Raw genomic sequence first — 26,549 nt, forward strand, 5'->3', positions numbered from 1 at the left:
TTTGATCCTCAAAGTAACCAGATATGAGTTAGGTATTATAGTTCCCATTTTATAGATAGGAATAATGATACTCAGAGGGAGTAAGCAATTTTGCTATGATCACACAGCAGATATCAGGTATGAAGATGCAAACACTGAATTCAAGTGTATTTGATTCCAGAATCCTGCTCTCAATATTTTCTTTAAAGAAATTTAATATAATTAAAATTGTATGTCATACTGATAAATATAATCCTATACTAACTAAAGAACCAAGTTCTTTCCTTTATAATATGGAATGCACACTGCCCAACTAAGAATACAAGAGCATGGAAATATTTCCTTTGCTCTACCCTTAGCTCAGACAGAATCAGTGACCCAAAGCTATGACTAGTCCTGCACATGCTTACCTTATGAATCAGAAACAATGACAGGGGGTTATTAAATACCAATTCTTTTGCTCCCGAGAGAACACAATGAACAATAGTTAGAAAAGTTAATCAGAGAGGGAAATGCAGTAAATTTTTGTAATCTCTTATTAAAGTTCAAACACTGATCCCCCAGTATGGGAATCGTGATAAATATACAGTTGAAAGAAGCAAAATATCTTTAAATTTGCCCTTAAAAATCTCTTAAGTGGATTTGATTCTAGAGCACACTGTTGGATTAACCCTACTAGTTGCTGACAAGAACCTCAAATTCCATTAAATATTATTGAAAAAAAGTAAGAAACTCATAACTAGGACAAGCTTCTTGCATACCTACCCAAAGCTTTAGAAACCCTATCCCATCAGAAGCTGCAACCTTATTGACCGATACAGTTGGCTCTTACAAAAAAAGAAGCTGCAACATTAAAGGAAACTTGGGTATCCAGGAATACTTGATTTGTTGTCATGATGGAATGGGAGTGGAAGTCTCTCAATCACTTACTGTAAAAGGCTTTAGTGTCAGTTAATCAGGTCAAGATGAACCACTGGCCTAGGATCACTGCTGGAAACATAAACCCTCTAATTATCAATATTAGAAACAGGCTGATTTAACATGGAAAAGAAATTAGGAAATACAATTGCTTAAAGATGAGCACTGTAGAATGGTCAATAGAGTAAGAGAAACAAAAGTTTTCCCCTCAAAAAAAATCTAGAAAGATATTGTCCTCTGAAATATTTACAGATTTCATCTCATGTATGAATATACATTAGAAATTAGCTAGATATAGTAAAAGGAAATGCAAAAATGTTCTATCTTATAAGGTCAATAAACAAAAATACTGGAGGAAAATATTGCCAAATAGTAGAAAAAGAAAACAGAAACTCCTCAGTGTTCCTAAAATTGAGTCTCCTAAACAAGTGGATATATTTCTTGAGGAAAGATGGATGTTTCTGATATTATGACATGATTTTATTTGTAAGGTGAACTGATTTATGATGTTGCAAAGAATAACAGAAAACTTTCTTAATTCTTCTTTTAATCCTAATGAGTTATGTGAATAAACCTGGCAGAAGACTGTAACCCTATAAAGTCTTTATCAGGAAGAAATGGAGATTGAATTTTCAATCCAATTAGAATTTTGCAATTTTTGAGCTAAGGTTGCTTTTTAAAGAAAAACAGTTCATAAAGAACTGATCCTAATTGATTAAATAAAGTTGGTTCACTTGCAAATTTTTATGGCATCACTCTTTTCATTAGGGGTTGAGAAAAATTAGAACTAATAGGCCAAGAAAAATTTTAAATAATGTGGTTATTAGAATATGTGAATGTGCACACACACAAACATATTTATACTTTTTAAATCGAATGATATATATTTCAAATGGAATATAAATGTATAAATTAAGTCTTTATACATTCTCATTTAGAGAGATCTCACTAAAAGAATGAGGAAAACGTTTGGGAATATTATCCTTCCCATCATTTAACATATCCATCAAGTGTAAAAATTTATCCTGCTCTAATTCTTAAACTATCAATCTAAATCACCTAACAGATCTGCCTACTGGCAGCTGTATGCTTTTATTAACATTTGAACTAAGTTGATGTCTTCTGTGGTTATAACTCAAACAAAAATTTTAAAGGCAGCCTTAATTGTGGACTATATAAGAGCAGTTGGAATGCATTGTTTTCTAAAGGCTGGAGCAACAACAATGGTACAAAACATCTAAGAAAATGCAATCAGGATGAATAATGTAAGTTGGTATGTTTATTTCTACAAGGCGTTAAGTTTCCATATTTAAAAAAGAAAAAACAGATCAAAATACAAGAGTATTTTCAAATGTCAAATAAAATAAATCTATGGTAAATTCTTATGTGAGCATTTGATTATGTATGCATTTTTGATTAAAATAAATTTTATGTTTTTTACAAATTTTATTTGCCTTCTACATTAGCAGGTTCTATTTTTACTCTTCTTCGTCTTTGCTGTATGCTTCCTAGAAAAAAGAGGCAGTGGGAAGAAGGAGAAGAAGGAAGAGAAAATATTCTAAAAGAAATATGGTAAGGATTTATATGGGGGGAAAAATGGTTCTGTTCTACATTTTTAATTTCCTATTTCTACACATGCCACTACATCAGTGCTTCCCATAATTGTTTGAACAATCTCTCAGTAGACTAAATAATTCAAATATATTGTGACTTTCATAACTATTAAGTGTTTGTAAGACTGTCCCAAATTAACAATTTACAAAATATATTTTAAAACTGTGCTTTTAGTTAATGAATATACTAGAAGCTGTGAAAATGAATTCCTTTCAGATTGTCAGTCTTGCTCAGTACTTATTATTTGTTGCCTGAAATGTTCCCTGCTTCCCAGACTTTTTTTTTTTAATAATAGCTTGATGGGTTTTGCCTCTGTCAGTTTCATTTATCTGCACTAACCCTGGAAAGAGGAAAAATACGCATATATCTCAACATGTCTTGAAAGTTTCTCCCAAATTACTTTCAGTGTGACTTTACTTCCTTTAGGGACTTTTTTCCCCCACCCTGTGAACTTGTGGAAGCCAACTGCTTAACATTTTGATTAAATAGAAATTCTAAGCTTTTAAAACTCTCATACTTGGCAAAATTTATACTAGTAGGTAGAAAACTTTGCTTCCAATCTTGATTCCACCAGTAACTAATTGTGTGGTCTTGAGTAAGTCATTAAACTTGGCCTTTACTCTCTGTATTCCAGTTTCTATAATCATATCATTTCTAGGACAGATAATTTTTCCAGCACTGTTCATTCAAAAATGCTCTGACTTATAAATTACAGTACTCCGTGGTACTACAGAATGGACCAAGAATCCATCCATTTAAACTTATTGTCATTATACAGGGCTCAAAATCCACATTGTGAATACGGTGGTCATAATTGTAGAATCATTCCTAAAAAAACCATTGAAGGTACTAGCTAATGTAATTGATCAGAACACAGTTTATTGAGACTTCTACATATTTATAATATGGGTTTAAATGTATCTTTGCAATTCTGTTTAAGAAAGGACTTAGTCTTATAGAAATCATAAAATTTTCAAACTATTGGAACCCTCATCAAATTGCAGTGAAACCAAGTGACTTACCGCATTGCTGATTATGGAATTGTATCTTATTTACGATGAGAAATTGTCATAACAATTTCAATACATTATCTTTTTAATATTTAAAAACATTTTAAATGCAGATAACCTTGTATAATCAACTAAAAAGATATTCAAAGTCAGTGTGCTCTGTCTGAACAATATGAAGTCCAATGAACAGTTTTAAACTATTGAAATGAATAACCACACTCCAGGTATGAATAGATAATAATACATTAGAAATGTGTTGATCATAATTACAGTTAAGGAAGGCAAAGATCCCTGGTTGAAACATCTCACTGATGTTCCACTATCTCACTGAAGCTGTCACCACCTCACTAAAATCCCAATTAGAACAAGAAAGGATAAACACTGATTGGGCTGTTAAATGCAGAGTAAAGAAATTAAGTGTACCTGATACAAGCTGACTAAATGGGAGAGAATTTGTTGGCAAAGATAAAACATGATTCATACAAGAATGAGATAGTTTTGGCACATTTGCTTCTGTCATTTACGATATTTACTCCTAATAAAATATTTGGAATTCTCAAGACATAACTTCAAGAGAATGATGAATTTCTCCCCAGATTAGCTGACTGCAAATCTAACAGTAACCTCCAGAGGGATGATATTACAGAGGTTTGGATTCATAGCTCCAGAAATTGAGTTCCTTGATAGTCATACCAAGTAGGTTTTGAGCACTTACCATGTGCCCTGAAGCTATGCTAAGGCTCTTTAGTCCACGATTTCATTTAATCCTCAAAAATCTCTATGAAATAAGTACATTTCATAAAGTAAATTTTCATAAAGGGAAACAAAGCATTTTGTCAAAATTCATGCCACTAGCAAATGGTGGAAATAAGACATGCCTGACAATATTTTTTCCCATTATTACCAATACAGTTGTTTCCTTCCTTCTTACATTTATTTTCCTTATCATTGTGAATTTCCACATAACAAAAATACGGAGGTTGTAGAGCCTTCGGGCTTGTTTTCTCCAGGCAAGACCACGGGTAAGTCAATTTGAACTCCAAATCACTGCCTTCCCTATGCTCCACCTTTATCACACACGGGTCTTGGGCATACAGTAAAAAATTTCTTTCTGGCCATCTCTAACCAAAAACCTGCTGCCCCTTTCTGCTTTGGTTCCCTGTGCCTACCCTTTTAAGACCACTTACAGGCACATTTTAAACATTAAGGTAAAGAGAAAATGAAACATTTCTCTGCAGTAATTTCTTCTCAGGGTAGGACGAAAATTATTGTTAGCTTGTTTAAATTGAAGCTCCTTGGCACAGTAGGGCCTGTGACAGATTCCCGTGGCGCGGGAGGTGACACGTCATGAATTGGGCTGAACATAATTTTTATGTTGGAGGTCATTTCAGTTAGGTCATGTAAGAATAAGAAACAGAATCTATTTTTTTTAATTGAAATTATGATTTCTGACCTGGATCTGTTGCTGGAGCAAATTGATTTTGTGTTGTTGCTGCAGAAGCTGCTGCTGTTGTCTTGCAATCTGTAGAGAAATTGCACATCAAACATTTAAGAGTATATTGTAGTCACAGGGGGAGAAATTATCAATGTTCTAGTTCTTAAAGTTTGCTATGACACTGATTAGATGATGGAAATAGATGTGCCTGTGGCTCTAAATTATCAGCAAGTCATCCTTAAGTAGGATGAACAAGGTATTTAGTCTCCAGGAAGAGTTACGTTCCCTTTGGCCTAAAATGAATGAAGCCTAAGATACTACAACAGTGAAATTTCCCAGAAAGGAATGTTAGAATTTCAAAAGTCCCTCTGCCCGGTGATATATTAAGAAGGCACTGCCAACATTGCCGGCCCTTTTCTGCAACAGCAAGAGCGTTGCATACACAGGGGGTTGTTGTGACTTAGGAATTCAGTTAACACAAAGTATTATAAGATACCATATCCTCCTTAGTTTGGGTATCTTTTGTTTTTTGGTATTTTCTGTTTTTTGCTAAATACTGTTCTCATTTCTGCCTCCCACAAACCACTCACCACTGACTTCAACATACTTCATTCTGGTTTCTGCTCCCATTTCTCTATCAAAATGATTTTTAAGGAGGTCACCGATCACTTCCATTTCTAATTCTGAAGTGCTTTTCAGTCCTCACAGGTTGGCCTCCCATCAGAATTCAACACTTAAATGCTTTCCCTTGATCCTAAACTTTCTCCCTTGGCTTCTATGACATCACACTTTCATGGTTTTGTTCCTATCTCTCATGTCTATTCCTTCTCAGTCCCTTTAATGTCTCTGTCCAGTCATTAAATGTAATTCTCTAAGGCTCAATTTTAGATGCCATTGTTTTCCCTCTTCCCTATGTATGCCAAGGACTTCTAAACTTGTTTCTCTAGCTTCAGACCCATTTATCCAGAAACTTATTCTAAAGTACTCAAATTCAACAGGTCCAAAACTAAATTGGAGATTTGGCCCTCCCTATAGTCATCTTAAGTATTTTCTAACCTAGGGAACAGCATGATCACTCCCCTATTATTGGGGAGTGATACATAACACCCTCTGTATTTACTTAATGCTATACCTCATGCTGTTTTACATTTATATTTTATATTTATTTGGTGTTTTCCTTTTATTAACATCTTTTTGTCTCCTAGGGTAAAGACCATAAATTTGTTGAGGATAGGGACCATGTATATTTTCCTCACTATCTGCATGGAGCCCCGTACAAATGTGATATGGAAAGTATTAATGAATGAATAGGTAAGAAGAAAATTTTAAACTCTTCATTACATGATATAGGGTAGAAAAACCTTCTTATGAAGGTATAACTTCTAATCTCATGAAACTTATCACACTCTTATAAACTCTAGATCTTATTCTCAAGTTATAATCACTATCATTTTCATTTAAAAAATAAATCCCTTAATTTCTAAGTTTAAAACTCAGGGAAAAAAAAATTTACCATGAAGAAAAATAAAGAACCCATATGATGGACTGGGTCTACATGGCTGCACAATGAATTTTTTTTTTTTTTTTTTGAGATGGGGTCTCACTATGTTGCCCAGGCTGGTCTTGAATGTTTGGCCTCAAGTGATCCGCCTCAGCCTCTCAAAATGCTGGGATTATAGGTGTGAGCCACTGTGCATGCTCTATAATGAATTTTTTACTTCTTATATGGACACTGGTATAATTATGATTATTTTAATGTTTTCATTTTACCTTTGGAATATGGTAAAAGAAGAAAACTCTTTTCTTCCAAAGAAAGAAAAGGAGATGGTAGAAAAAAAGAATATTATTCTTTCCTCCAGTCTGGTTCCTTCTTCCCTCATATTAATATTTCACTTGATATTTAAATCTTTTTAACGGAACATTAAGACTGTATCAAGAGCTCGACCGCTTCCTACCTCTCCACACTTTCCCCTGTTCTAAGCCACTGCATCTCTTGCCTGGATTCTTGCCACAGTCTCCTGTTTGCTCTTTGTGCTTTTGCCCTTGCTCCCTACAGGCTGTTACAGGCCAGCATCAGAGATATCCTTTTAAATAATACAATTGTGTCATGTTCTTCATGTTTTCAAAACCCTTCTGTCTTATTCAGAGTCAGTGTCCATATAACAACTGCAAGGCCCTATATGATTTGGCCTCCTGCTGCCTCTCTGATTTCATTTCCTCCCTCTCTCCCTTTTGTCACTCCACACCCACCATACCGATTCTGAACTGCCTTTTTGAACATACCAAAGATGCTCCTAACTCCCAAGGATACTCCTGTCTCTGGGCTTTTGCACTTGCTTTCCCCTCTGTCTGGAACACTCTTTGGCTAGACAGCCCCATGGCTCACTCTCTCCATCCTACAAGTCTCTGCTCAAATATGTTACCCTGTCAATGAGGTCTTCCCTGAGCACCCATCTTAAAAGAGCATATTCCTCTATCTGCTACCCTCATCCCCAATTCCATGCTTTATTTTTCAACATAATACTTACCAACATATACTGTAGTTTACTGGTTTACTTATTGTCTATCTCTCTCGACTAGATTTCAATACATGAGAGATTTTTGCCTTTTTCATTCCCCCACTGAACCCCCAATAATTAGAAAGAACCTGGCATCCAATTGGTGCTCAATGGACATTTGTTGACTAGATAAATGTGGAATGGAACTCAGAATCTGGTAGAAAGGCTGGTCAGTGAACAGACCCCTTAGCGTTTGTAAGGGCTGTCATAGGAGTACTAGAGCATGCAGCGTAGGGTTGTCCTATGCTGAGTAGGGAGTGGGAGGAGGGGCATCAGGAAAGGAGTTCTCGAAAGAAGACAAACCCGACCTGACTCTAGTAAGTATTCAATGTCCTTTGCGAAGAGATCTGTGAACACAGAGTGGTGACTATGCCTGCCAGCTCAGTACGGTAGAGGGCGGCTGGGAGAGCCAAATAGGCTCCAGAAACCTGACCTGTAGCTGTCACCACGGCTCTTCTCTCTGGCTGTGGGAGGTAGCATTTGGGGACATCTAGCCCACACAGGAGAGAAATTCTGGAAGAACCTAACGGTTTCTAGCATTCTAAGGAGAATGTCAGAGGTCTTGAGAAAGTAGTAGAATCAAAGGACTCTAGAATCCTTTAGTGATCTTCAGGGATGAGGCAGAAGAGAAAGAACAGAAACTTCCTCTCCATCAGTGATTGCTTAGATTTTTCAGGACAGGTGTGCCTTTAGACCCACCAAAATAAGTAGAGATGCTCTACAAAGAAATATTCCCATCTAAGCCACATCTTTAGAGGCTCCTAGGATTCTCCAGAATTCAGATGCCTGAAGGATTGAGAATTAAGGACAAAAAAAGAATGGTGTTTTTTATACTGGTGCAGGCAAACATTCTGAACTCTTTTATCATGGGGAAAAGCAAGAGGAATATGGGCCATATGCAATAACAGGCCAAATGTATCTTTAAGGAAAGTGATGAGGCATTTCATTAAAAATAAAAATATCATCTTTCAGGCAGAGATGAACCACCAAGCAGAGAAGAATGAAATGGAAATAATGTGGGGGGGGGAGGCTCCCAAACATAATCTGAGTATTTCTTCATCTCTTTCAAGACTGCTAGTTTATATTTTGAAAGCTGCTTGGAAGGTTTTACAGGCATGTGTAGACACACAAATACCTTTGATTAAATAGTGGCCATCCTCTACTTGAAATGGTGAGTGGACTGTGCCTGTAACATGGGACAGTAAAGCGACTTAGCTATAGAAAAGAGGCTCCATCCTTCTTTGTAACCTGAACCTATGAAACCCTCTATCATACCTTCCCTTTACCATTAATTTCCTTAAATAGTAGCTCATAGGCATTGCCTCTATGTCCTACTGCATACTTGCTAGTTATTGTCTGATTCCTGCTACTAAAACTCCATAGAAGCCTCACTCTTCAAGGCTAACAATGAGAATCTACATGACAAACCTAGTACCTTCAATTTGATATTAGAATGACTACTTTTTTGTAGCATTTAACACTGTCACCTATGACTTCTTAAAATTTCTACATTTTCTTGTTTCCTATGACACCGAACTCCTGGCCCCCCTTCTGTACCTGATTCTTTCTGGATAAGTTCATTTTCCTCTCTTTGCCAGCTATATACCAGTATCTCCCAAAGATCCACCCTTAGTGCCTTTCTAATTTCTTGTGCTATTCCACTCTAATTTAAGGCATACGTCATATGTCTGCATGACATACACTGGCCCCAGATATTAATACGGCTGCCTCTTATATGTCATTTAGATTTGAGCCCAATGGTCACAGCTTTGGAAAGATTTATCCAACCACCCAATCTAAGAAGCACTGCCTTGTCATACCAATCAGCATTTATCATATTACTCTTTTTGCATTTCAAGTTACTTATCACTATTTGATGTTATTTTGTTGATTTATTTGTTCCTTGTTAATGATTTCTCTCTTTCCACTAGAATGTAGGGGCTTTGTCACTCTGGTTAATTGACACAGCCTCGGTAATTAGCATAGTACCTGGCACATAAGAAGCACTCGATTACCATTAGTTGAAGAAATGAATGAATGTTATCTACTCCAGTGGTTTAAACTATCATCTCTAAGTAAACAGCCTAAAAAATCTAGCTCAACCCTCTCTTCCGAACTGCAGATTGGTATTTCTTAGCTGTTTCTCACATATCTCCAACCGGACAACCTAACAGCTCCAGTTAAACATAATAAAACCACCTCCTTTTCCAAATTTGTCCTCCTTCTAACTTTTCCTGTATCTAGTGATTACATTCTCATTCTCCCTCTTACTGAGTCTCAACACTTTTCCTCTCCCTTTTGCCCCCATTTTTTTTACTAACCATAACTCTTACATGTTTATTCCTTTCGTTTCTCTTCTCCTTGTCCATGATCACTACTCTGCTTAATTTAGATTCACACCACTTTTCATTTAAATTATTATAATAGCCTCCTAACTGAACTTACTACTCCCTAATTGGAACTTCACTTTACTTGTTGAGTCCCACCTGTTCTTCAAAGCATGTCTCAAATGTCACCCCTCTAATGAATTCTTTCAAAATGTTTCTTACTAGAAATGTTCACTTGACTCTCCATGGTTCTTTCTGGTATTTCTCTCATGAATTATCAGAATTTATCTTGTTTATAATTACTTTTATGCTACTTACCACTAAAGTACTTAATAAGCTTCTGAAGATCTAGTTTTTTTCTGTGTTTGCTTTGGATTTTGCCTTTTTATTTACTTAATTGGGGTGGACGGATGGACTCATTCATCAAAGCAATGTCTAAGGAATTTGACTGCGTCTCTAGTTCTGACTCACCTGTTCTTGTTGCTGCTTGGCCAGCTCCATTTGCTGGCGCTGTTTCTCAATCTGAGATGCAGCTAGCTTCTTCTGCTCATCGTGGGCAGCCAATAGTTGCTCTCGCAGACTGGTCAGCTGATTGATCATACCCATGAGTTGCCTCTCTTTCTCAGCTAGGCTCTCGGGGGTCCCTGAAAATAAAATGGCAATAAAACAGATAAGATAAATGAGAAGAGAGTGATGTTTCAATGATAATAGCTATGTTGAATAAAGAATTAGTCCAAATACAAGGTTCAACACATATAAAAACATTATTTCCTTTCTTTTAGATTTTCACTCAACGGTAAAAAGTGATGGCTATTTATCTATTATAAAATATCAAAATGAACCTGGCTCTGTGGCACAACAGACAGTACACTGGTCTAGACAAAATACCAGAATGAACAAACATTTTGAATGTTTTTTATTTATGAACAGTAATAATCTATAGCTTTTTTCCTTTTATTTTATAAGTAAATAAACAATTGTTTGCTGAGCATCTACTATTTTGAATGTTCTATGCTGGAGCCTGCTGGAAATAAAAAGATGTGTAAAGCACAGTTCTTGGCCTTAAGTATGGTAGTTTTTCATCTAATTAAAAAGGCAAGACAAATAAAAAAATTAAAAATTCATAGCAATAATTATTAAGATATCAAGACATTAGCATTAGTGATACGATTCTCTCTTCCTTAAAAATGAATCTTGAAGCACTAAAGAATCCTATGATAAAAAAGAGGATAAATCTATTTAGCCAATCAAGTTTTAGACTGTATTCCCATACGCCACTCAGCATCTATCTTCAAAAATAAAATATAGGTATTAGAGAAAATATTAAAGTTTGAGAACACAAATATAGGCTATCATGAAATAATGAAATATGGCTGGCAAACTAACATTACATTGTGGTCACCTAAGATTATACAAAAACCCAAGATTTGGAGAAGTTATGGTTGTAATTTAAAATAAATAGTATGGTCAAGATATTTAAAACATGCCAATGAATCTTCTTGGATTAAAATACTTATTTGATACGAGGGAAATGTGTGCCTTTCACTGAAGCAGAAACAGCATCACTTTTAATTGTTCTTTTAAAACTCATAGGATAGACAAGACTCCTATGGTAAAGTACTAATATGTAGGAGAGAACACCCTCTTTAATTACAATTTTCACTTCAAACGTAAGACACTAAGCACGCTTTTGATAATGCATTTTCCACCTGTATACATAATTAGATAGAAGGATCTGTTATAACTCAGTCACCCTTCTCAACCCCACTGCATTTCCCCTCCCAATTTATGCTGAAAAAGTAGGTGCTTTTTTAGGAAGTAGTAGCTATAGTCAATGGCTTATAATTTTAATGTGCCCAGTTAGAATAGAAAGTTTTTAATGTATTTTACATATAGACTAGAGAACAAACATCCAAAAAAGAAATTCTATGTGAATATAAGGTAAGAACCATTCTTTATACTCTTTCTCATTATCAAAACTTAGCATTATTCAGGGAAGGTGATCAATAACATGTTGCTAATAATTTATTATACTTCAGATATTTGGATTCTATTAAAGGAGGAGAACACTTACTCTAAGAATAAGAACTACATGACTATTGCATCCTAATATTAAGTAATCTAAATATGTCCTGGGAAGATTTTCTTAATGCAAATATTTATATGATAACAAGATGTGCATCTTCCTACATTGTCAGTAGAGAAATAAATTGCTACTACATATCAAGGAATACATACAAGGAACAGTAATACTCATCATGTCTTGGAATGTTAATAGCCTTCATGGACTAATTCCACTTCTAAAATCTAGCCCAAGAAAACCATAAGAATTATAGGTAAATATTAATAATTACTTTAAATGAAATACTAAAAACAATCTAAATGTCACATGGGAAAAAATAAACAATTACGGAACATCTATAGAGTAGAGTATTTTTCAGCCATGAAAAAAATTATTTTTGAAGAACATTCAATGATATGGGATCTTGGTCATGATATACATCTAGGTACAAAAGTTGCAAAGAAATGAAACACTTGTATAAACACCTCAATGCATGCACATATGTATATTTGTAGGCAAAAAAGACTGAAAACAAATTTACCTACTATAGTGACTATTTCTAGATGATGGGTTTATATGTCATTTTCATTTTTTCTTCATATGTCTGTAGTTGGCAATTTTTTCACAATTAATATTATTAACATAATTCTTTACATACTGGGAAAAGTATATTTTACCTCAATACTTAGAAGCATAACTTAAAAGCTTCAGGTGGCATTATCCATTTTAATAAATGATAGAATATCAATGTATAAACAAATACAGTCATCCCTATATGCAGGAGATTGGTTCCAGGCCCCCCACCTCTGTGTATACCCACATCTGCACATACTAAAGTCCCACAGTCTGCCCTGCGGAGCCCACATAAACAAAACCCTCCACAGATGTGGGTTCGCATCCTGTGAATATTTTCGGTCCATGTGTGGTTGAAAAAATTCCCCACATAAGTGCACTTGCATAGTTCAAACCCGTGTTATTCAAGGGTCAACTGTATATTATTTGCTGATGAGTGTTAAAAAATATCATTTGGCATTCAGTATATGAAAGATTAACAAAATTATTGTCTTCTTCCAAAGACATAAATAAGATTTATTTCAAATTTTAAAACAAAATCTATAATTTTATAGTCCATGTCAATTCAGACTTTCTGAATCTTTAGCCTACCTTGCTAAGCCTTGAACCTTCTCACATGACTTCCTGGACACAACTCCAATTTGTTTCAACTACTACTTAGCTAACCTTTTCTTCTCAATCCTTTTCACTGACTCCTCCTCTTATGCCATCCATAAATGTTCATATTCTTCCTAGTCCTATTCTTTACCTTTTTTTGGACTTAAAATAACTTACATGCTTTAACTCATAAACTCTATATTTCAACAATTCTGAGATGTATACTTTGTATATTTTAACCTGAGTTTTAAAATAAAATAAAGTCAATGAAATACTAAGGCACCTGCGAACCCTAAGACTGGCCTCAGCCCTAGTAACCTATTTCTAGGTGTAGAACGGGTATCTCTCTCTATTTTTTTTTTTTTAAGAGACAGGCTTTGTTCTTTTCTCTTATTTCTCTACTCTATCTCTGTGACTGACTTATTTAATTGAAAGGTGTTATCTTCAATCCCTGAGATTCTTTCTTCTGTTTGATCTACCCTATTCTTGAGGCTTTCCACTGTGTTTTGTAATTCCTTGAATAAATTCTTAATTTCCAGAAGTTCTGTTTGATTTGTGTTTACTATTTCAATTTCTTTAGTGAATTTTTCTTCCAAGTCCTGGATTTTTTTTGTGGTTTCTTTGTGTTGGGTATCCATGTTCTCTTGCATCACTGAGTTTTCTTATAATCCATGTTTGAAATTCTTCTTCTATCATTTTACTGTTCTGAATTCAGTTGATATCCATTGCTAGAGAGCTGATGTTCCCCTTTGGGGGTGTGCTTTCCATTTGATTCTTCTTACTTCCAGAGGTCTTTTGCTGATTCCTTCCCATCTGGATTAGCTGTTGCTTCTTACCTTTAGATTTCTGTTTAGATAATGAAGGCTACAGTAACCAAAACAGCATGGTACTGGCACAAGAACAGAGACATAGACCAATGAAACAGAACTGAGAATGCTGATATAAAACCATCCTCATATAGCCATCTAATCTTTGGCAAAGCAGACAAAAACATACACTGGGGGAAAGAATCCTTATTCAATAAATGGTGCTGGGAGAACTGGATAGCCACATGTAGAAGACTGAAACGGGATCCACACCTTTCACCTCTCACCAAAATCAGCTCATCATGGATAACAGACTTAAACCTAAGGCACATGAAACTATAAGAATTCTAGAGGAATAGGGTGAAAAAACTCATATAGACATTGACCTATGCAAAGAATTTATGAAGAAGAAGACCCCAAAGGCAATCACAGCAATAAAATAAATAAATAAATAAATAATGGGACTTGATCAAATTAAAAAGCTTCTGCACAGCCAAGGAAACTATCACAAGAGCAAACAGACAGCCAACAGAATGGGAGAAAATATTCACATGTTACACATCCCATAAAGGGCTATTAGAATCTATCCAAACCTAGGAAACTCAGCAAGAAAAAGTGAACAACCCTATCAAAAAGTGGACAAAGGACATGAACAGAAACCTTTCAAAAGAAAATACAGTAAAGGCCAACAAACATATGAAAAAATGCTCAATATCTCTAATCATCAGGGAAATGCAAATCAAAACCCCAATGAGATATCACTTATCTCCAGTGACAATGGCCTTGATCAAAAAGTCTCAAAACAGTAAATGTTGGCTTGGATGTGGAGAAATAGGAACACTTATACACTGCTGGTGAGACTGAAAACTAGTGCAACCTCTGTGGAAAGCAATATGGAGATACCTCAAAGAACTACAAGTAGAACTACCATTTGATCCAGAAATCCCATTATTGGGCATCTACCCAGAGTAACAAAAGACATTCTATAAAAAAGACATCTGCACTAGAAAGTTTATAGCAGCACAATTCACAATTGCAAAGATGTGGAAACAACCCAAGTGCCCATAAATACATGAGTGGATTAATAAAATGTGGTATATGTATACCACGGAGTTCTATTCAGCCACAAAAAACATGGTGATCTAGCACCTCTTGCATTATCTTGGATAGAGCTGGAGCCCATTTTACTATGTGAAGTATTACAAGAATGAGAAAACAAGCATCATATGTACTCACCATCAAATTGGTATTAACTGATCAACACTTAAGTGCACATATAGTAGTAACATTCATCAGTATATACACACCTAATGGGTGCAGTGTGCACTGTCTGGGGGATTTACACAATTGAAGCTCTGACTCAAGTGGGGCAAAGGCAATATATGTAACCTAAACATTTGTACCCCCATAATATGCAGAAATAAAAAAGTAAAATAATAAATAAATAAATAAACACATTAATTAATTAATGAGAAAGGGTCTCTCTCTGTTGCCCAGGCTAGAGTGCAGTGTGCAATCATAGCTCACTGCAGCTTCAAACTCTTGGGCTACAAGCAATCCTCCTGCCTCAGCCTCCCAAATAGTTGGGACTACAGGCATGTGGCACCAGCCCGGCTAATTTTTTAGTTTTCGTAGAGATAGGGTCTTCCTATGTTGCCCAATCTGGCCTAAAGCAACCCTCCTATCTTAGCCTCCCCGAAGTGCTGGGATTACAGGCATGAGCTACCACACCCAGTCCAGATATACACTTTAAGTGCACATCTCAGTCATAAAATTCAACATGTATAAAGCAGAATTCATCATTTTCCTACAATTTTCAAAGCATTGTCACCCAATCAACATTCAAAGCTAGAAATATTAACATCATCCTCAGTTCTCTTCTCAACTATCCATCCCAGTATCAATTGTATCAACAAATCATAGTAATTTTTCCTTAAAATATCTTTGTTTTGTTTTCCTTTAATTTTAATTAGTTAAAAATTTTTAATATTAGGTTCACATGAGTAAATAATTATAAAAATAGATAGTAGAAGATCTCCAACACTGTCCCTCCCAACACTATCTCTACAAAGGTAACCACTATTTTTTTCTTGTGTATCCTATCCTTGTTAAAGAAGATTTAAGCGTATACAGGAATATTTCTGTATTAGTTTGTCAAGGCTATTGTAACAAAGTACCACAGACAGGGTGGTGTAGAGAACAGAAATTCATTGTCTCACAGTTCCGGAGGATGCAAGTTCAAGATTAAGTTGTCAGTAGGTTTCTCCTGAGGAGCATGAGGGAAGGATATGTTCTAGGCTTTTCTCTTTGGCTTGCATATGGCTGTCTCCACCATGTGTGTTCACATCATCTCCCTCTATACCTGCCCCTGTCCAAAATTCCTCTTCTTACAAGGATACCAAGCATCTTGGATTAGGGCTAACCGTAATGACTCATTTTAATTTAATTACCTTTGTAAGACCCTGTGTCCAAATGGGCTCACATTCTGAGGTTCTAGGTATTAGGACTTCAATGTATAAATGGCAGGGGGAGGTGCATAATTCAACCCATAACAATTTATTTTACACAAATGATAATATAACATAAATACTGCTGTGCTGTACTTCAGGAGAGTCCTTGTTCCAGCCTCCCTTCTCCATTTCCACTGCCATTCTTCATCAGCTTTTTCATGAATTGTAGCAGCCTTCTCATAGACCTCTACTTGTTCCACATTGGCTTCAGAATAAAGTGTCAACTCATTCTTAGAAATGAATGAAGTTCTTCAAAATATCACCTAAGCTTCCCATTTCCTTCGTGCGTCCTGACTTCTAGCCACACTGAATTTTCTACTGTTAGCCCTCCCAACACATGCAAATTCTGCCCTTCACAAGTGCCTTGCCCAGGTCATTCTCTCCCTAAACATTCATTCCTCAGGTTCCAGCTCATGTATCTTGTTTTTGTGGCTGTTTTCCTGATTTCCACTGATAACAGTGTTCCCCTTCTTTGAGAATTCACAGAGTATATATCTTCATTATAGTATTTAATCATTATGTTGCATTATCTTACGTTCATATTTTACTCCCAAAGCCAGGAGAGATAGCTGTGATAGCAACAATTGTAAATTATCAACTTTTATATCCTCATTACCTACAATAGGCAAAGAAAAATAGCATATGCCTGGCATACAGCAAATTATCTAACATTGTTTAATGAATGACATAAATAATAAAACCCCTTCCTTTCAAACCACCTTCAAGTGTAGGTATGCCATGTAGCCAGGAAAAAAGGGAAAATATTTTATCTTCTATGAATTGGATAGGGATTCTAGTTTGGGCTCAAGAGAGTTGAGCCAAGGAACTTAAGCTTTTGCGAAAGAAATCCTTCCCATTTTTACGAAAGTAGCAATGTAAGATGAAGGAGTCAGTCCCATGGCTTCATCTCTAAATTACCCTGTTGTTCACAATGATCTCCAAGTGGTTAGAGCGGGCTCAATAAGGGGTCTGTGAACACTGGAGAAACTAGTAAGAGTCACAAAACATCCTGCACTTTAATAAAGCAAAAAAGAGTATTAACTAGATCCTTGGAAAACTCCAGAGCCCTCTCAAACAAAAGAAGAGCCATTGCTTATTCACCTAGATTCAGATTTTTAAGAGTCATACGAGTGCCTAACACTACGGAGACACAGTCATGTTTGTCCATACATCTGACTCAGATACCTACTAGTGTGAGTTCACTTGTGTGTGAGTGACTGATAGTAACTTATTTTCATGTTTCAGTTATTTCCACTCTTGCATGATTGTAATGTAAGTCCTGCTTCATTCCCCTTAGAATGAATGATTACTGAAGTAAGAGACAAAAATATTGTTTCAGTCTTCCTCTTGCCTAATAACTACAAGGCACGACACTCATTTGTATTTCTGTAGGTTCCATAGAAGCAGTACAATTCAGAACATTCCTTAATATAATGTGACAGAAGTCACGAGGAAAGGGAACCAGCTTTAGTCACCCCCATCTCAATAAGAGGTATCACCATCTGTACTTTTCTTAGCCAAAATCCAAGTGCCCCTCATTTTTTTGTCTGCTTCCTCTTCCCTATATAATTCATTGGAAATCTATCAACCCCAGAACATATCATACATCAGTCCATGTATCTTCATTTCCACTACTACTCCTTAATCCAGGCCACCATCATCTCCTGCCTTGACTATTACAATAATTTTCTAACCATTGTGCCAATTTTCAATTCTTCCACTCTCCAAACAAATGCTCAGAATGATCTTCTTACAAAGGTAAATCAAATCATGTCACACATCTGTATAAAACCATTTCATAGCTTTATTCTGTACATGAAATAAAATACAAACTCCGACTCTTACAAAGCCCTGAATGGTGTGGCCCTTGCCTTCTTCCCTGGCACATCTCTTCCCATTTTCTTTCTTGCCAATATGTTTCTTTGAGGTCCTCTAATACCAATATGCAAACTTGCTCTCCCACAGGGCCTTTGCATGTCAATGGTTTCCCTCAGAAAACTCTTCCCCTAGATCAGGGTCTCTCAACCTCGGTGCTGTTGACATTTTGGGCCAGATAATTATTTTTGTGGTGAGCTATCTTGTATAGCATCTCTGGCCTCTATCCTTTAGATGCAGGTAGGATCCCCACACACCCCTAGTTGTAACACCCAAAAATGTCTCTGGACATTGCCAAATTTCCTCCGGTACAGCAAAATCTTCCTCAACTGAGACTACGTCAAATGACTGGCTTTTATCTTTCATGCATTCAGCATATATTCACTGAGCACCTCCCATGTGTCTCACACTATTCTAAGTGTTGGAGATACTACAAGTACAAGCCTAAAAAGAACTATTATCTTCATAGAGCTTAAATTTAAATGAAAAAGTTAATAAACAAACAAATGCACCCAGATCCTTCTAAGACAGTAACCTAAAGGCCAGCTCCTTAGAGGTCCTTCCCTGAACACTGAAACTATGAAGTCACCATACCTCACTTTCTATCACATCATCCAATTTTTATACTAGTCACAGTAGTTAGCATTACATGCTGTATTCTTATTGATACATCTATTTGTTTATTTTATCTTCCAGAGTAGAGTATACGCTTCATCATAAAAGGATACTAATTTGTTTTGTTCAGCACTGTATCCTCAGCATCTACAGAATAATGCCTAACTCATAGTGGACACCTGATAACCACTTGCTGAATGAATAAAATAAATTAAAAAAACCTTAAGAATAGAGAAAAGTCCATGATTAGCTGATACTGCACTATTTTATGCACAAAGATAATCCTCCTAAGGATTACTTGAAGTAAGAATGATCTTAAGCATATTAAAATAATAAGATATTTTCCCAATTTGTTTTATTCTGTCCAAATAAAATAGACATATGGCTTGAAATCAAATCATCACGATCAAAGTATCCAAATCAAGGAAAAATAAAAGTAAACTTACACAAGAGGCAAAAAGTGTTAGAATTTTAGGCCTAAAAGTAAACTAGAGATTATGTTTTTTTCTCTCAGGAAATCATCAGACATTTAATTCTTTGTTTCAAAGCAACAATCTTTCCCAGGATTTTTTGTTTGCTTGTTTGTTTTATTCGTGTTTCTTAAGACTATTAGTATAACAATTTGGACTTTACTTGGTTTAATTTTTCTTAATGAAATGTTGTTGCTTTCAACTGGTATTCCATTTGAAGCATCTGAAAATCATTCATTGTGTTACCTTTAAAATTCGGCCTGGTGAAGAGCTACTACTAGACTGTAAGCTCTAGGAGGGCAGGAATCTGTCCACTGTATTTGCTACCATTCTATCTCCAGAGCTAGCACATGGCAAGACAGATAACAGCCTTGTTGAATAAACTGAAAATATAATGAATAAAAACTAGTAAGTCATTCTAAATTTATAAGTAAAGCTTTTAGCACCATTCTTATCCAACAAGAGAGAAAAGGCAGAACTCTCATCAAAAGGGATAAATGAAGATGGCATTATTCCAACTCTTAAAAGGAGTATTTGTTGTTAGGTTATCCAACACACAAAAATGTATTAATTGGTCCTTTTCATTAAGAAAGAATTTGACCAAGCTTTGATAAAATTTGCTACAAATTTTTTACTGCAACATAGATATGCCTCAGAAGTTGGAGTCAATTAAAATTATATAAGGAATATCATAGTTTATTACATGACTGAGTATAAATTAATTGATACCCTCTTCTATACTAATACTGTAAGTATTTTTACATTTTTAAAAAACATATTATTGCTTTTGACAAAATAGTATTGTTTTTCCTTCAATATCCTAAAGGGTGGGTCTTGGCTTGGATTTAAATATAGAAAGCATTCAGTTTTAAGGGTGTCAGCTATTCGAGTGAAATGAAACACTTAGCAAGCAGCTATAGTATTTACTACTATAGTCCAATAACTGGATGTTTTGTTTCTGGGACATTATGAAATAGATGTATGTATTATAATTTCTATAGTAAAAGCAAGGGTCATTCTTGTTACTTTTTTAAAAAAGTATAGTTCTGTAAAATATCTTAATACAGATTTTTATCTTTTAATGGTGACTGTATTAATAATTTTAAGGACTTTCTCCAAGACTATTCCATCCACTTGTAGTACTTAAAATATAAAAACCATTATTTTAGATATCACATTAAATATGCTACATGTAGAATACAGTCACTAATAGTCATCTCAAAATATGTCATTTTTCATTTGTCATTCATTCCTCAAATATGTGACGGGTTCCAAACTTTGGGCCAACAGAAAATTAGGTAGTCTACAAGGGGAAGGTCAATATGTAAACAGACTAATAATACAAAACAGTTTGTGTGCTAGGGACAGATCCAGGGATAGAATATCTTGGGTGCAAATTATAGGGGTTTTTCATCAGGGTATGGTGGGCCAGGAAGTGTTACCAAGTTTTAAAGGATTTTAGAGATCACCCAGTCCATCTTTATTGAAGACAAACTGCCAAGCATCATGTAAAAAGCACAGATTTTGAAGCCAGGCAGAAGTAGTTTCAAATCTCTGCCACAGCTACAGTACATGGTTTTGGATAATTAATCTCTTTGAGTCTCAATTTCTTCATATGTAAAATAAAAATAAAATGATTTTGTCACACTAAGTTGCAAGGAGGATGTTCACAAAGTGCCTGTAGGAAAGATGTTTATGAAGTGGTGGGCAATAAATAGTAATCTGCAACTTTTACAAAAACTGAGTGGATAAGGAAATAAACCAAAAAAGGTGGCCTGATTTCCACAGCACTTGGAAGAATCAGCCCACAATAACATCAACTCACTTTGGCTACACTATGCCTCCCTAGTAAATGTTAGTATAAAACAGAAAAAGGTTTTAGGTCAATTGCATTATCCAATGATCTAGATAGTGTTTTAACAAGCTTTGGAGTCCCTATCCACAAGAAAACAAAGTTTTTATGATTATTTTAATTTTGTGATTTTTACACCTCTCAAGTGAATATTTTTGAAATGATTGAATGAATGTATTTTTAAATTAGAAAAATGTTGACGAGAGGATTTCTTTCAAAAATAAAATGCAGATTAAATATGTAAGAGTTGAGTTTTTCACATTAGTTTAGAACACACATTACTGAATGCCTGCTTTGTACTTAACAGGTACAACGTATGTAAATCTTCCTACGTGGTGGACTGGACCATCAGTATCCAGATCAGCTGTGACCCAGTGGCTGATCTTTCTCTTCCCATCACTAGCTGTGTTTATGCACTGGCAAGAGGACGCTGGCATTCTGAGACAGAGCAAGTCACTGGTTTATAGAAAATGTAGTCACTTTTTGTTTTTATAGACATTGCCAAACTTATTTTGAAAACTTATATTCTGTGTGCCAGCAGTCTTTCTTTAGTTCTTATGAAGTAGTTTTTACAAAAAGTGAAAACATTACTCATAAGCAACTACAGAGGAACTATAAAACAAGCTTAGTGGAGATTAAAAACATTAAACATTTACTCTATTTAGAAGTAATTGACTACATGTTATGTACCTTCCTTATGGCTGACTCTTGTATTGAACAAATTCCAGATCCAACAGTTATCTCAGAAAATAATCAACATTTCCAACCCCTTTGTAAAAATGTGCAGACATACATGTTTTAGGTTAATGTGCAAATGTAATAACCACAAGATTACTATTAGCACACAATGTGACTCTTAAATTGTTACTGTATTTTAAAAGAATGGGTTTAAAACAACCTTCAAAGTGATACAAACTCTTACATATCAAAATGCTAAAATAATAGTTTCCAAGTTTTAAATTTATAAAACTCCAAGGATCACTTACTAGATTTTTTTACCTGGATTCTGATTCCTACTCCAAGCCCGCTTATTTTCAAATCATCTAATGTTATTTAAACAGAATTAATTCTGTCAAGCCACATACTGAATCTGCATGTCTCTTTTATCTCAACATTTACATGTTGTCTGTCAGGGGTGGGGGACCTGCGGCCTCAAGGCCACATGTGGCCCTCCAGATCCCCAAGTCAGGCCCCTCAACAGAATCCAAACTTTGCAGAACAAATCCCTAAAAGGATTTGGTCTGTAAAATTTGGATTCAGTAAAAGGCCTCACTTAAGAATTTAGAATTAATATGTCTTTAATTCATGAGCTCTGAAAGACTACGGGGTTGCTGAATGGATTATTTCCTCGAATCCTTTATTGGCAGTTCTATAGGTATTTGCCTTTATATCCTAATTTTCAGAAAAAACAAAATTATAGCCTTCAAAAAGAGCCAATTTTTTTTATTATATGAAATGCAGCTGGCACTTTCCTTAACTTCAGATTCAACACTTTGTGGACCTAAATTAATGCATTGTGACTGGGGTCAGAGGGTCCATCAGGGGTACCAAGGGGAAACAAACTAGGCTCTAAAAAAGTTCTTCAAATAAGGCAAGTAGAGAAACGGATGTAGAATTTTCTGAGTGACCTGGCCAGAGAACCTTCCAAACATCGCCCTGCTTTTATAACCTCACCAAGATAGAAATAATTGAGAGTATTTTGCATGCAGATATTTGTGTTATAATTCTATAAATAAATACTAAGTCAGCAAAATACAAATTTTGCAATTACTTTGTTGAAAAACAAATGATCTGTTTAGATTAGTTAAAGCCACCACAGATCCCCAGATACCATCCTCAGGTGAGGTGCCAATACAATGACCTTCAGTGTGATGGCATTTTTTGCTAGCTGAAACAGAGTGTGGCACTATTCATTGCTAACTGGAGTGCAAGCACTGTTTCCCCCTCTTCTCAATAACTATGAGACTATAAAAGATTTCTTCACCATTCACACCACTGTTACTCAGTGCTTCTGCTATAGATAACGGTAAAAGACTCTATAAACTGGCCAGTTACACTATATGGCTGATTAGAAAAGCAGAAACAAATAATTCCGTCAGGCCACTAATCAGTTTATAGCATATATTGACAGCTGTTGGCAGAGATTTTTCATCAAACTGTTTTGTTCTGCAAAACCAGATCTAGTGTCCTTTTTATGTGTTTGTTAGAGAGGATTGTTTCTAATGTAACTTTAAAACCTAATTACTTCACATTTCCAAAGTACCAGAGCATAAAATGGTATAAATTCTAACAGGCAAAATAATCTAACATGAAAAATAATTTTATGTGCTTAGAAGAGGGTGACCTTTACTAACTCACTTTGTTTCTTGAAAAATGAGATTGACTTTGAGTGGGTATGACAACTATTTATTGACAGCTAAACTATAGAAATCAAATGCTATTTATTTCTCCTATTTAAAAAAGTTTATCATTTTTGCTTGTAAAATATTTATAGTAAGAAATACTTCTCTAAACTTGTCCAAGCTGTGATTCTAATATTTGTCCAAGTGGCCTGAAAGTAATTCACTGATAGCAACTTAAAACCTGCCCTTAAGAACTAAGCTCAGTTCTCACTTGGCTATAAAGTATTCAAAAGAGGTCGCGAGTGTACACGCATGCATAACACACACACACACCCACACCCACACACACACATTCATTCACACATTTCCGGAACTAATTAAAATTTAAATGAAAACTGACCACTGTAAATGGAGGAGAAAAGTTTCAATCCACAATAAGACCCTGTAAATACTCTTAACATCCTAACATATGCAAAGGTTCTCTTCAAAGTCATTATTTTAAATTATTATTAACAAATCATCTAATAATGCAATAAATCAATATTTTCAGATTTTAAAAAAAGCTCAGACTTGTCCTTCTCTCCCCCAACAAAAAACAGTGTTTGAGTACCAAAGACTTACACCTTTACTTGCCTCATAAAAAGTAGCTGCCCAAACAACTAACCCATTGTTCTTGTCTAACTTCTGAAGTGGCATGAAAACTAAATTCCTGGGCACTACATAATCTTCGTGCCTGACCCCCCAAGAACCTTTAAGTCAAATTCATTTACACCCAGAGGGCAATACACTATTGTACACTCTCCACTTTCTAGCCACCTATGAACAATGGATAGTAATTGCAACTGTCATGGGCAGTCAGAAGGAAAAGGAACCCAGCGCTAGTTTTCCAGTTTACTGCCAAACCTGGGCTGAGCACCTAATAACCATGTCCCGAACAGAAGAAAGACCTACAGTTGCTTTTAAAATGCATCAGAAAACAGCTTTTTGAACAGAACCAGAGGACAATAACCAAACTTGTGCTCTGAATGTGAAGCTTAAAAAACTCAAAATTAAAGACAGAAACTTATTTTGTGATCGTACTGTAGCTTCCTAAACTAACCCCCCAGGCAAGCCTGAAAGGACAGCTGAGCTTTCCTCTAAGCTTGTTATCACTGCTGTTGCTGCTTTTAGGTTTGACTTGTGAAGGAAAACAAGGGAGGGAAAAAAATATGTGCCTTCCAATGGAATGAGATCACAGGCTTGGAAAATGCAGCCTTTTGCTCTACTCTCAGTTATTACCTAGGTGAGCGGTAAAGAACCTTGGAGAATATATCCTATGCCTCAGGTGCAAATGGGTTAAAATCTATCAAAATAACATAAAGGACCAACTGTCACTGAAAATGAAACTTCTCAGTTCTCCTTAAACTTTGTCTTTAAGCTCTTTAAGGCACCTTAATTATTCCTCTGATTCCATTATAGATTTTCCTTACCAAATTTGTTGATTAGCACTTATTCATTCTCTCATCACCCATTCACAATTAATCCCAGCCTGAATATATGTAATTTCAAATTAGCTGCATGAAAAATGAAATATTCCATCAAACATTTTCTGGAAGTTTCTGAGTATCCAGATGTTAATCCGATGCAGGCCTAACATTTGATAAGACTGATAACTTTGCCTTTCTCCAGGACACAATGAGGGAGTAGAGACAAGAGAGTCAGTTGCTCCTCTCATTGGGAGAACTCTTGCACAGACACGCACGGGCGAAAACGTTACTTAAACACATATTTCTACATGTATATTAATATAAATCTGGTGATGTTTAAATACATATTCAGCCCCTACCAAAAGTATACACAATAATATATATTAATAACTAAATATTTTAATATTGATGACAAAGTATCTTGAGTTTCTCAAAATTAATCCCACCTTAGAACTCAGAATCCTAAGTGTCCTATTGGCAACACATAAAAAAAACCATAGATTTGGGTTTTCTCAAAACCCACCATGTTTTGAGAAAACACATTTGTAATTGAAAGGATCATTTGCTTATATTTTTATATGAGGAAATTAAATCTTTTCCCCTTGTTATTAGTAGCAGTTTATTCAGATATGAATATTCAGTATCTTCTGCACTTTATACAGAATTTTTCTTAGTTGGATGTAATAGCTGATTCAAACTAAGAGAAAACATTGCCCTTACTGGTACAAAACAACCTTTTTTATGCCTTCTTCATTCATCATTTCTGGTTTTAAATGTAGATTTCCAATATGGAGAATATATAAAATCATCTTATAAAGATGCAATTTTTAACTTTGCTATAGATTCATTCCTACTTATGAAATAAATTATTTAAATTAAATGAAAGATGAAAACCAAAGCCTGTTAAAGACACAGTGGGGTTATTCTGTTAAAAATAACAAACCATTTATCTGATAAGACACAAACAGAGAAAATAAAAACCCTGGTACATATAGAAAGAAGAAATACCAAACATAGAGAATGCATGAAGCAGGATGGGTTGGGAGCAGAAGTACATTATCACCATTCCTAAATACCAACTTCATTTAGGTACATTTTGGATCAAAATAATTACATACACATTACCTTTTATTTCGCCAAAGTTCCCTGATCCCATTGCAAGAAGCTTGTCTTTCCAGTCCTTTGAGAGTAGCTTTTCAATACTGGGGGTTTCTAAGCAAAGAAAAAAAAATGTAAGCAAATCAACATGACTATCTTTACAATGGAACTCATTAAAAGTCTCTCTGTAAAAATAAGGCCATTTCAATCCTAGCCCCAGTTCATAATGGCTTCATCCAAAACCTGATAAAAGGGGCAGAAAAAAAGAATGTGTTTTGTCACCTGCTGTTTCAAAATCATTAGCTTTTTCGTCTTGCAGAACAAAGCTATATTAATTCTTTATGACAATGGGTACATTGTAGGGGTGAGGGAAAATTTGCCCTTTCCCCTAAAAGTTTGCTGAAAGATCAATTCACAATTAAGGCAGATTAATAAGAGAAAG

At 35.3% G+C, this 26,549-nt stretch overlaps 1 protein-coding gene across 7 annotated transcripts in view; it reads right to left on the reverse strand.

Moving 5' to 3' along the window:
- The window catches only part of SOX5 (SRY-box transcription factor 5), a 1,007,084-nt gene that overhangs the window by 211,212 nt on the left and 769,323 nt on the right, over window positions 1-26,549 (reverse strand). For all 7 annotated transcript variants that reach the window (XM_069489787.1, XM_069489790.1, XM_069489788.1 and 4 more), the window contains 3 exons: window positions 26,135-26,221; window positions 10,313-10,485; window positions 4,975-5,043 (listed from right to left, as the gene is read on the reverse strand). In XM_069489787.1, coding sequence (XP_069345888.1) covers window positions 4,975-5,043; window positions 10,313-10,485; window positions 26,135-26,221 — 329 coding nt within the window. The remainder of the gene's footprint in view (window positions 1-4,974; window positions 5,044-10,312; window positions 10,486-26,134; window positions 26,222-26,549) is intronic.

The sequence above is a fragment of the Eulemur rufifrons genome, chromosome 16 (genome assembly GCF_041146395.1).
Source record: "Eulemur rufifrons isolate Redbay chromosome 16, OSU_ERuf_1, whole genome shotgun sequence".
In the NCBI taxonomy this organism is placed as follows: domain Eukaryota; kingdom Metazoa; phylum Chordata; class Mammalia; order Primates; family Lemuridae; genus Eulemur; species Eulemur rufifrons.